This window comes from Salvelinus alpinus, chromosome 17, assembly GCF_045679555.1.
Source record: "Salvelinus alpinus chromosome 17, SLU_Salpinus.1, whole genome shotgun sequence".
Classification (NCBI taxonomy): Eukaryota; Metazoa; Chordata; class Actinopteri; order Salmoniformes; family Salmonidae; genus Salvelinus; species Salvelinus alpinus.
The window spans coordinates 43,183,889-43,196,215 of NC_092102.1; the positions used below are offsets into that span (position 1 = coordinate 43,183,889).

Here is a 12,327-nt window from a genome sequence, read left to right on the forward strand (position 1 = left end):
TCATCAGTATAATGTCTACTCATCAGTATAATGTCTACTCATCAGTATAATGTCTACTCATCAGTATACTGCCTACTCATCAGTATAATGTCTACTCATCAGTATAATGTCTACTCATCAGTATACTGCCTACTCATCAGTATACTGCCTACTCATCAGTATACTGTCTACTCATCAGTATACTGTCTACTCATCAGTATACTGTCTACTCATCAGTATACTGTCTACTCATCAGTATAATGTCTACTCATCAGTATACTGTCTACTCATCAGTATAATGTCTACTCATCAGTATACTGCCTACTCATCAGTATACTGTCTACTCATCAGTATACTGTCTACTCATCAGTATAATGTCTACTCATCAGTATACTGTCTACTCATCAGTATAATGTCTACTCATCAGTATACTGTCTACTCATCAGTATACTGTCTACTCATCAGTATAATGTCTACTCATCAGTATACTGTCTACTCATCAGTATAATGTCTACTCATCAGTATACTGCCTACTCATCAGTATACTGCCTACTCATCAGTATACTGTCTACTCATCAGTATACTGTCTACTCATCAGTATACTGTCTACTCATCAGTATACTGTCTACTCATCAGTATACTGTCTACTCATCAGTATACTGTCTACTCATCAGTATAATGTCTACTCATCAGTATACTGCCTACTCATCAGTATACTGTCTACTCATCAGTATACTGTCTACTCATCAGTATACTGTCTACTCATCAGTATAATGTCTACTCATCAGTATACTGTCTACTCATCAGTATAATGTCTACTCATCAGTATACTGCCTACTCATCAGTATAATGTCTACTCATCAGTATACTGCCTACTCATCTGTATACGCTCTACTCATCAATATACTGTATTATTGCCTAAATAATAACTCATTCTACAATGTTTGTTGGACAAAATCACCTCCCATTTGTGTTTATAATGTGAAGTTTGCTTACCACAGCAATGCGTTGCCAACTACTAATTCAACTATTGATGTGATCGTGTTACACGGATAATGTCTTCTTGTGTGGCTATGTTGGGCTAAGTGAGTTGCTGTCTTGCTATGTCCCTCAGGGTGGTGATGGTGACAGCACAGCTTTTTGTGTGAAGAACAGGTCCGCCTTTGAGCATCAACATCATCATCTATTGCAGTGCTTGGAGAAAACCACTGTGAGTGCGGCTTTTTTATCTCATGGATCATTTTGTCTGATATGTTTATTGCTCACTTTGATGTACTGTATATATACTCGGCAGTGTTTCACGCTGTTTCACACTTTCAGCAGTTATGAGAAGTTATCATATAGTATACAGCCACCTGCAGCTAGTTTAAAGATGGCCGTTCAGAGGCCAGGATAGACGTCTTTCTTTCTTTTATGTGTCGACAGAATCACGAGTTCACCGATGAAGTCACCTACAGCGAGGTGTGTATGATGGACTCAATGGGCTTCCGCACCAGCCGCAGCACTTCCTTGTCCAGCCAGCAGGGGGCCACCACCACCTGCTGCTCCCGGCGGGCCAAGAGGAGGGCCATCCGCCTTGCCAACTCCACCGTATCTGTCAGCCGAGGAAGTGTGCAGGAGCTGGACACGCTGCACGTCACCAAGACACCTGTTGGTACTCAGTACCCACAGAGGTACTGTACAGCACATACTATCCACCTGATCCAAGGAGCCCACTCCTCCCTTTCTATCTTTGCCTCACCACTCAATCACCTGTAGAGGCTGTTGATGTTTTACTACATTTAGCTCTGGCCTATTCATTAAAAAAAACATTCTGCTGATCCTGAATTACAAGCTAAGTTCGAATAGTTTCTAAGTTGTTCAAACTCTGCTGGCTCTAACTATTTTGATGCTGTTGATATTTGTCAAAACAACCTCCATGGGTTTAATGAGAAATGTAGCCGAAAGCAATGGGAAAATGTATTTAATTTGTCACTGTAGCGTGACATCGTTTATTTTTAAGGGAAACAGTTGATAATGGTGAGTTTGTTTGTTTTATTGAGCGCTTGCATTTTTATACATAGTTGCTATGATGGATGTATCACTATACAGACGGTGGAAGAACAAACTACTTGTCTAGAATACACTGATCTACTTACAATGATGACACATAAAAGTCCTCTCAACATAAACACATTTGACTATTTTGGGGTAATAGTGACAGCATTGTCTAACTTTATTTGTGTGTGTGTGTGTGTGTGTGTGTGTGTGTGTGTGAGTGAGCAGTCGCTCCAGTCTAAACGCCAGAACTGAAGACCTGAAGCTGAACTGTACTGACTACACAGCAGCCATCATCAGTATCCCCACTCCCCCAGCCAACAGTCCTGACGAGAGCCTACCTAACTCACCCGCCATCCCTGGCATCCTACGCAACTCTCGCTCCAGTATCTATAACACCCAGGAAACTGTCAAGATCTCCTCTTTATAACCCTCTGAAGCACAGGAGCTTGACCCATTGCACAAATCAAGAGGAATGGGGTCCGTCAGAGAAGAACATAGGAAAGAAGGATGATAACGTCCACACTCTTTGCAAATGCTTCACTCCGATACCAACGTAATGTCTACTGAATAGTCAAGGTAGGGGCAGCGTGAGAAAAATAAAGTAAATTAATTGTAACTATCCATTTGATGTGCTGGAACAGTTACTGTGAGGTTGACCTTTTGGCCCAGGGAGATACGGGGGGGGGGGGGGGGGGGCGGGGCGTTTGAAGCAGTACCACAGACACAATCTGAGCTGACCAGGAACAGATGACAATGCCTCTTGGACTCAGAGAAGGGACACAGATGGATGGTGTGGTTAGTAAGACTGCTTTTCAACAATAATATACCCACCGTGGCATCGAAAGCCTTTAACTTTTTCAAGATATGCAACGTTAGAACAAGCAGGAAAAACTAATATACATAATGTGTGTAAAGAAATTGCAGGGAGAGATTATAAAGATTATGAATAATTGCACAATTATATTGATATTTAAATACATCTTTACAGATGGAAATATGAATACTGTATTCTGCAATAGATATCTTTACACAAATTAAATTGAAAATAAAGGAGTGATCGTTAGATGGTACTACATATGTAACATATTTTGTATCATACGTCTCTAAATCACATGCATCTTCAAACTTTACCAAAAAATGTCAGTGTACTGACTAGCTTAATACAGCAGTGCATGTTCCTGTTCAGTAGACGGTGGAGAAGAGAAGCTACTGATATTAGTGGTGTCAGATATGACTAGCTCATCTGTTTTTTTTTGCATGTTATCTTATTCTTTCTCTCAGAACAGTTTGTTTGATTTATTTTTCCTGACAACAACATTGTAACGTAATAATGATGTCTGCACCAGAAGTGTATATTAGGTAAAAAATGAATTAAATAAAAAACATTCAGGCATGTTCCTCGCCAGAATGCAAAGTGGGTGAGTCCGATTGTATGGTCTGTGTGTAGTAGGTTGATTGTATGGTCTGTGTGTAGTAGGTTGGGAGGACTTGTGTTAATTGATCACAGATATGCATGGATACCGTTGTAGGTATTTTACATGTTTTTTCCCTTGGGAAATCAAATGTAGAGGAGGGATTGAGCAACATCCATTGTCAATGAGTCATAAATAAGGGAGAAGAGGTTACCAGTAAAAAAAAAAGTATCTATCCATCTTTGAGTTCACAGTAACCTATCATTGACATCCATTATCATCACAGTGTTAATCAGTTCAGACCCTCTTGTAATATTGGGCTCCAGGTTTAAGTGTATGCAGCCTGTTGACGGCTGTGTAATACACAAGCTACTTTTCTGTTCAACATGCTAACATATCGGTGCTGTTACTGTACCTGATTGGACTATGAGATCTGGTGTTTACAAGCCTGTACCTGATTGGACTATGAGATCTGGTGTTTACAAGCCTGTACCTGATTGGACTATGAGATCTGGTGTTTACAAGCCTACTTTTTTTCTCTTACAGTTATTATAATTTGCATAATATTGCAATGAAAAATCTGAAACTGTGCACTACAGCTGTTTTAAAGTTACTTTAGTATTTATTCGTTAGCTTTATTTTGGGTTATATACTGCAGATAGGACTAGAGTAATGAGCACTGTTATGGATAACTTCAGATTGTACACCAGACAATAAGATATAACCAAAGATTTTTGGCATCCATTACTGGACGCTACAGGTTTGCCTATACAAAACGATGCCATAGATTCTTCAACAACCTGAGGCTCCCGAGTGGCGCAGCAGTCTAAGGCACTGCATCTGTGCTAGAAGCGTCACTACAGACCCTGGTTTGATTCCAGGCTGTATCACAACCAGCCGTGATTGGGATTCCCATAGGGCGGCGCACGATTGGCCCAGCGTCGTTAGGGTTTGGCTGGGGTAGGCTGGCATTGTAAATAAGAATTTGTTCTTAACTGACTTGCCTAGTTAAATAAAGGTTAAATAAAAATAAAATACTAACCTGGTATTGGCGATACTCTCTTCCTTTTCGAATCTGGGAAACAGTTGTCTTATACAGGAAATGTCGTTTCTAAGACAACTGGTTTCCAGAATCGAGAACGAAGAGTATCGCCAATACCAGGTCAGTTGAAGAAACTATGGCAGCGCTTTGTGTAGGCCAACCTGTAACGTGCAGTAATGGATGCCAAAAATCTTTGGTTATATCTCATTATCTGGTGTACAATCTGCAGCTATGTTATGGACATCTCACACATATTTGCCAACATTAATTTCCAAACATATATATCTATATGAATCACATTATTTATTGCTACTACACAACCTTCCACTCAAACATTTATTTTATTCATACACCATCCATATATATATATATATATAGCATATGACACAACTTTACCCAGCTGTTATCCCTTCCATTAGTGTAAATAATGTGAATATATATATATATGGATGGTGTATGAATAAAATAAATGTTTGAGTGGAAGGTTGTGTAGTAGCCATGAGAACCGTATACATACTGCTCCTCATAAACCTGATCCAATGACAAGTGAGCGGACGTGTAGGTTCAGCAGAGGTGGCACCAGTACTCATGCCGGCAATAGAGATACACTGATTCCCTAGAGCAGGGGTATTGAACTCTTAGCCTGCGAGGTCTGTAGACGACTGCTGGTTTTCTGGTCCACCTGATAATTAACTGCACACACCTGGTGTTCCAGCTCTAAAGCAGTCCCTGATTAGAGGAGAACAATAAAAATATGCAGTGAAACGGACTTGGAGGTCCAGAGTTGAGTTTGAGGGCCCTGGAGGATGATGGTTGAAAGAGACCAGAGGCACATAGGTGTGTATTCTATTCCACAAATAAAGCAAGAAGAATTCAGAAAATGGTTTTGCTATCAAGTTGTTTGTTTGTTCTAGTGTTTCCTTCATGGTGAGATTTGATGAGTCACCAGTAGGGGGCGCTACAGTGTGTGATATAAAATCTTCACCTTTCACCTTTACGCTCAAATGTAGAGTAGAGTCCTGTTTCTTAATCCTGGTCCTGGGGACCTAAAAGGACAAACGTTTAGTTTTTTGTCGTAGCACTACACAGCTGATTCAAATGATCAACTCATCATCAAGCTTTGATTATTTGAATCAGGTGTGTAGTGCTTGTGCAAAAAACAACATGTTTGTCCCTTTAGGTCCCCAGAACCAGAATTAAGAAACACAACTCTAAATTAAAAATGTCTCCCCTTTGTGTCCCCAGAACCAGGATAAAGAAACACAACTGTAAATTAAAAATGTCTCCCCTTTGTGTCCCCAGAACCAGGATAAAGAAACACAACTGTAAATTAAAAATATCTCCCCTTTGTGTCCCCAGAACCAGGATAAAGAAACACTGCGAGTAGACAAAGGATGACATAATCCCAATGGTTTATTATTTATTTATTTATTTATTACAATTACCAACAGTCTGTTTTCATAAATAGTGCAGAATAAATACCTTGCAGTTAAAATCTCAAGTACTGTATGATTAGTTTAAGACCACTGGATGATCTAACCATAATATGACCTGTATTCGGTGACGCTGTCCATCTCTGTCTGTCAGTCTGTCTTAATCTTCCTGACATTGGTACTGACCTTTGAAGTGCCACTAAACATGTTTAAAATGACATCACTAACATGATTTGTGGCATTGACTGTCAGAGCTAGCTAGAGAATGACTGAATGGTATTCACGGCTTCACTCCTATTGCATCACAATAGACCATTAGGCCTCACTGTCACCATGGTTACTGGGGTGTCTTATGCAATAGCCCGTTTTAGAAACCCACATACTTTGTATTACACCTAAACTTTTTCAATGAAATAAATGAATAACAAAGAAAGAAAAAGATGGAGACACCGTATAATATAAGAGTTCATCTAAATTGCAAGTTCAATTTAAGGACATGTAATACCTACAGTATGTGAAAAAAACAGTCAATGCATCGGCTCACTACGATGGAAGATGTGGTTTCTGTTAGTAGAGATGTCTCTGTGGTATGTGTTTTTCTCATGAAATGAAAGCAAGCATTGCAAGTACAGTACTTTTATGATAATCATCATCGTAGACATCCAAGCATTTCTTCAACACATGTTGGCTACTAAGTTACATCCAAAGCAAATAATTAATTAACATGATGCATACAATGATTATCTTCAGTCATATTGCAACAGGGGAAAGTTTCAGAGTGCATTTTATCTGTGCTTAACTAAGTGCTTCTTTAAAAGTACCCTGGCAGGCAGCCCTGCCACACAAAAAAGATGTTGGCTCTTAGATGGCAATCACCTCACAATTAAGGCCTGGACAAATATACTTGAATCTGTAAAGAATAATCTCAGCTAAAGCCCAACACATACAGTTGAAGTCGGAAGTTTACATACACCTTAGCCAAAGACATTTCAATTCAGTTTTTCACAATTCCTGACATTTAATCCGCGTAAAAATTCCCTGTTTTAGGTCAGTTAGGATTACCACTTCATTTTAAGAATGTGAAATGTCAGAATAGTAGTAGAGAGAATGATTTATTTCAGCTTTTATTTATTTCATCACATTCCCAGTGGGTCAGAAGTTTACATACACTCAATTAGTATTTGGTAGCATTGCCTGTAAATTGTTTAACTTGGGTCAAACGTTTCAGGTAGCCTTCCACAAGCTTCCCACAATAAGTTGGGTGAACTTTGGCCCATTCCTCCTGACAGAGCAGGTGTAACTGAGTCAGGTTTGTAGGCCTCCTTGCTCGCACACGCCTTTTCAGTTCTGCCCACAAATGTTCTATAGGATTGAGGTCAGGGCTTTGTGATGGCCACTCCAATACCTTGACTTTGTTGTCCTTAAGCCATTTTGCCACAACTTTGGAAGTATGCTTGGGGTCATTGTCCATTTGGAAGACCCATTTGCAACAAGCTTTAACTTCCTGACTGATGTCTTGAGATGTTGCTTCAATATATCCACATCATTTTCCTTTCTCATGAAGCCATCTATTTTGTGAAGTGCACCAGTCCCTCCTGCAGCAAAGCACCCCTACAACATGATGCTGCCACGCCTGTTCTTCACGGTTGGGATGGTGTTCTTCGGCTTGCAAGCCTCCCCCTTTTTCCTCCAAACATAACGATGGTCATTATGGCCAAACAGTTCTATTTTTGTTTCATCAGACCAGAGGACATTTCTCCAAACAGTACGATCTTTGTCCCCATGTGCAGTTGCAAACCGTAGTCTGACTTTTTTATGGCAGTTTTGGAGCATTGGCTTCTTCCTTGCTGAGCGGCCTTTCAGGTTATGTCGATATAGGACTCGTTTTACTGTGGATATAAATACTTCTGCACCTGTTTCTTCCAGCATTTTCACAAGGTCCTTTGCTGTTGTTCTGGAATTGATTTGCACTTTTCGCACCAAAGTACGTTCATCTCTAGGAGACAGAACACATCTCCTTCCTGAGCGGTATGACGGCTGCGTGGTCCCATGGTGTTTCTACATGCGTACTATTGTTTGTACAGATGAACGTGGTACCTTCAGGCGTTTGGAAATTGCTCCCAAGGATGAACAATTTTTTTTCTGAGGTCTTGGCTGATTTCTTTTGATTTTCCCATGATGTCAAGCAAAGAGGCACTGAGTTTGAAGGTAGACCTTGAAATACATCCACAGGTACATCTCCAATTGACACAAATGATGTCAATTAGCCTATCAGAAGCTTCTAAAGCCATGACATCATTTTCCGGAATTTTCCAAGCTGTTTAAAGGCACAGTCAACTTAGTGTATGTAAACTTCTGACCCACTGGAATTGTGATACAGTGAATTATAAGTGAAATAATCTGTCTGTAAACAATTGTTGGAAAAATTACTTGTGTCATGCACAAAGTAGATGTCCTAACTGACTTGCCAAAACTATAGTTTGTTAACAAGACATTTGTGGAGTGGTTAAAAAATTAGTTTTAATGACTCCAACCTAAGTGTATGTAAACTTTCGACTTAAATTGTACAAATAAACAATCTATACAGCCCAACACATACATAAGAAAATATAAACACAACATGCAACAATTTCAAAGATTTTACTGAGTTACAGTTGATAGAAGCAAATCAAGTTTCTGGATGTTGGCGGGAACTGGAAAATGCTGTTGTACACGTCTATCCAGAGCAACCCAAACATACTCAATGGGTGACATGTTTGGTGTGTATGCAGGCAAAGGAAGAACTGGGACATTTTCAGCTTCCAGGAATTGTGTACAGATCCGTGTGACATGGGGCTGTGCATTATCATGCTGAAACATGAGGTGATGAATGGCACGACAATGGGCCTAAAGATCACATCACGGTATCTCTGTGCATTCAAATTACCATCGATAAAATGCAATTGTGTTTGTTGTCCGTAGCACTCTGTTCACAACATTAACATCAGCAAACCGCATCAGCAGTCCGCTCGCCCACATGACGCCACACACATATACAGTGGGGAGAACAAGTATTTGATACACTGCCGATTTTGCAGGTTTTCCTACTTACAAAGCATGTAGAGGTCTGTCATTTTTATCATAGGTACACTTCAACTGTGAGAGACGGAATCTAAAACAAAAATCCAGAAAATCACATTGTATGATTTTTAAGTAATTAATTTGCATTTTATTGCATGACATAAGTATTTGATCACCTACCAACCAGTAAGAATTCCGGCTCTCACAGACCTGTTAGTTTTTCTTTAAGAAGCCCTCCTGTTCTCCACTCATTACCTGTATTAACTGCACCTGTTTGAACTCGTTACCTGTATAAAAGACACCTGTCCACACACTCAATCAAACAGACTCCAACCTCTCCACAATGGCCAAGACCAGAGAGCTGTGTAAGGACATCAGGGATAAATTGTAGACCTGTACAAGGCTGGGATGGGCTACAGGACAATAGGCAAGCAGCTTGGTGAGAAGGCAACAACTGTTGGCACAATTATTAGAAAATGGAAGAAGTTCAAGATGACGGTCAATCACCCTCGGTCTGGGGCTCCATGCAAGATCTCACCTCGTGGGGCATCAATGATCATGAGGAATGTGAGGGATCAGCCCAGAACTACACGGCAGGACCTGGTCAATGACCTGAAGAGAGCTGGGACCACAGTCTCAAAGAAAACCATTAGTAACACACTACGCCGTCATGGATTAAAATCCTGCAGCGCACGCAAGGTCCCCCTGCTCAAGCCAGCGCATGTCCAGGCCCGTCTGAAGTTTGCCAATGACCATCTGGATGATCCAGAGGAGGAATGGGAGAAGGTCATGTGGTCTGATGAGACAAAAATAGAGCTTTTTGCTCTAAACTCCACTCGCCGTGTTTGGAGGAATAGAAGGATGAGTACAACCCCAAGAACACCATCCCAACCGTGAAGCATGGAGGTGGAAACATCATTCTTTGGGGATGCTTTTCTGCAAAGGGGACAGGACGACTGCACCGTATTGAGGGGAGGATGGATGGGGCCATGTATCGCGAGATCTTGGCCAACAACCTCCTTCCCTCAGTAAGAGCATTGAAGATGGGTCGTGGCTGGGTCTTCCAGCATGACAACGACACGAAGCACACAGCCATGGCAACTAAGGAGTGGCTCCGTAAGAAGCATCTCAAGGTCCTGGAGTGGCCTAGCCAGTCTCCAGACCTGAACCCAATAGAAAATCTTTGGAGGGAGCTGAAAGTCCGTATTGCCCAGCGACAGCCCCGAAACCTGAAGGATCTGGAGAAGATCTGTAGGGAGGAGTGGGCCAAAATCCCTGCTGCAGTGTGTGCAAACCTAGTCAAGAACTACAGGAAACGTATGATCTCTGTAATTGCAAACAAAGGTTTCTGTACCAAATATTAAGTTCTGCTTTTCTGATGTATCAAATACTTATGTCATGCAATAAAATGCAAATTAATTACTTAAAAATCATACAATGTGATTTTCTGGATTTTTGTTTTAGATTCCGTCTCTCATAGTTGAAGTGTACCTATGATAAAAATTACAGACCTCTACATGCTTTGTAAGTAGGAAAACCTGCAAAATCGTCAGTGTATCAAATACTTGTTCTCCCCACTGTATATACCTACCGTACCAGTCAAAAGTTTATACCTATTTTAATCTGTGTTACTTTCTTTGCTTTCATACCCATGGGGAAGGGGTATTATGAAGACGGTTTTCAGGGGGGGGGGGATCTAGGGGGGTGAGGGGTGACTTGTTTCCAGGAGGGGGGTGGGGGTTGGATGGAGACATGTTAGCTGGTGGGGTTGTGTGAATGGGATGGGAGGTTGGGGGTGGGGGCATGTTGGCTGGGTGGAGTTGTGTGAATGGGATGGGATGGGAGGTTGGGGGTGGAGGCATGTTGGCTGGGTGGAGTTGTGTGAATGGGATGGGGTGGGAGGTTGGGGGTGGGGGCATGTTGGCTGGGTGGAGTTGTGTGAATGGGATGGGATGGGAGGTTGGGGGTGGAGGCATGTTAGCTGGGTGGGGTTGTGTGAATGGGATGGGAGGTTGGGGGTGGGGCATGTTGGCTGGGTGGGGTTTGGTGAATGGGCTGGGAGGTTGGGGGTGGAGGCGTGTTGGCTTTGTGGGGTTTGGTGAATGGGATGGGAGATTGGGGGTGTAGGCGTGTTGGCTGGGTGGGGTTTGGTGAATGGGATGGGAGGTTGGAGGTGGAGGCGTGTTAGCTGGGTGGGGTTTGGTGAATGGGATGGGATGGGAGGTTGAGAGTGGAGGCGTGTTAGCTGGGTGGGGTTTGGTGAATGGGATGGGAGGTTGAGAGTGGAGGCGTGTTGGCTGGGTGGGGTTTGGTGAATGGGATGGGAGGTTGAGAGTGGAGGCGTGTTGGCTGGGTGGGGTTTGGTGAATGGGATGGGAGGTTGATAGTGGAGGTGTGTTGGCTGGGTGGGGTTGGGTGAATGGGATGGGAGGTTGGGGGTGGAGGCGTGTTGGCTGGGTGGGGTTGGGTGAATGGGATGGGAGGTTGGGGGTGGAGGCGTGTTGGCTGGGTGGGGTTTGGTGAATGGGATGGGAGGTTGGGGGTGGAGGCGTGTTGGCTGGGTGGGGTTGGGTGAATGGAATGGGAGGTTGGGGGTGGAGGCGTGTTGGCTGGGTGGGGTTGGGTGAATGGGATGGGAGGTTGGGGGTGGAGGCGTGTTGGCTGGGTGGGGTTGGGTGAATGGGATGGGAGGTTGGGGGTGGAGGCGTGTTGGCTGGGTGGGGTTGGGTGAATGGGATGGGAGGTTGGGGGTGGAGGCGTGTTGGCTGGGTGGGGTTGGGTGAATGGGATGGGAGGTTGGGGGTGGAGGCGTGTTGGCTGGGTGGGGTTGGGTGAATGGGATGGGAGGTTGGGGGTGGAGGCGTGTTGGCTGGGTGGGGTTGGGTGAATGGGATGGGAGGTTGGGGGTGGAGGCGTGTTGGCTGGGTGGGGTTGGGTGAATGGGATGGGAGGTTGGGGGTGGAGGCGTGTTGGCTGGGTGGGGTTGGGTGAATGGGATGGGAGGTTGGGGGTGGAGGCGTGTTGGCTGGGTGGGGTTGGGTGAATGGGATGGGAGGTTGGGGGTGGAGGCGTGTTGGCTGGGTGGGGTTGGGTGAATGGGATGGGAGGTTGGGGGTGGAGGCCCCTTCTTTTTAAAATGTATTATTACTTCAACTTTATAATATGATCAAAATGATCAATACTTTTTAGTTATGTACAGCAGGTAGCCTAGCGGTTCAGAGGGTTGGGCCAGCAACCGGAAGGTTTGAATCCCTGAGACAGCAAGGTGGAAAAATATGTTGTTCTGCCCTTGAGCAAGGCAGTGAACACCAACAACAACTGCTTCCCGGGTGCAGTGGACGTCGATTAAGGCAGCTCCCCG

General features: G+C 43.3%; 1 protein-coding gene across 1 annotated transcript in view; it reads left to right on the top strand.

The window, feature by feature from the left end:
* LOC139542994 (A-type voltage-gated potassium channel KCND1-like) overlaps window positions 1-2,693 on the top strand; it is an 80,476-nt gene extending 77,783 nt beyond the window's left edge. Inside the window, exons 5-7 of the mRNA XM_071349040.1 lie at window positions 1,094-1,189; window positions 1,405-1,652; window positions 2,245-2,693. Coding sequence (XP_071205141.1) covers window positions 1,094-1,189; window positions 1,405-1,652; window positions 2,245-2,446 — 546 coding nt within the window. The 3' untranslated portion in view covers window positions 2,447-2,693. The remainder of the gene's footprint in view (window positions 1-1,093; window positions 1,190-1,404; window positions 1,653-2,244) is intronic.
* Window positions 2,694-12,327: the final 9,634 nt, after the last annotated feature.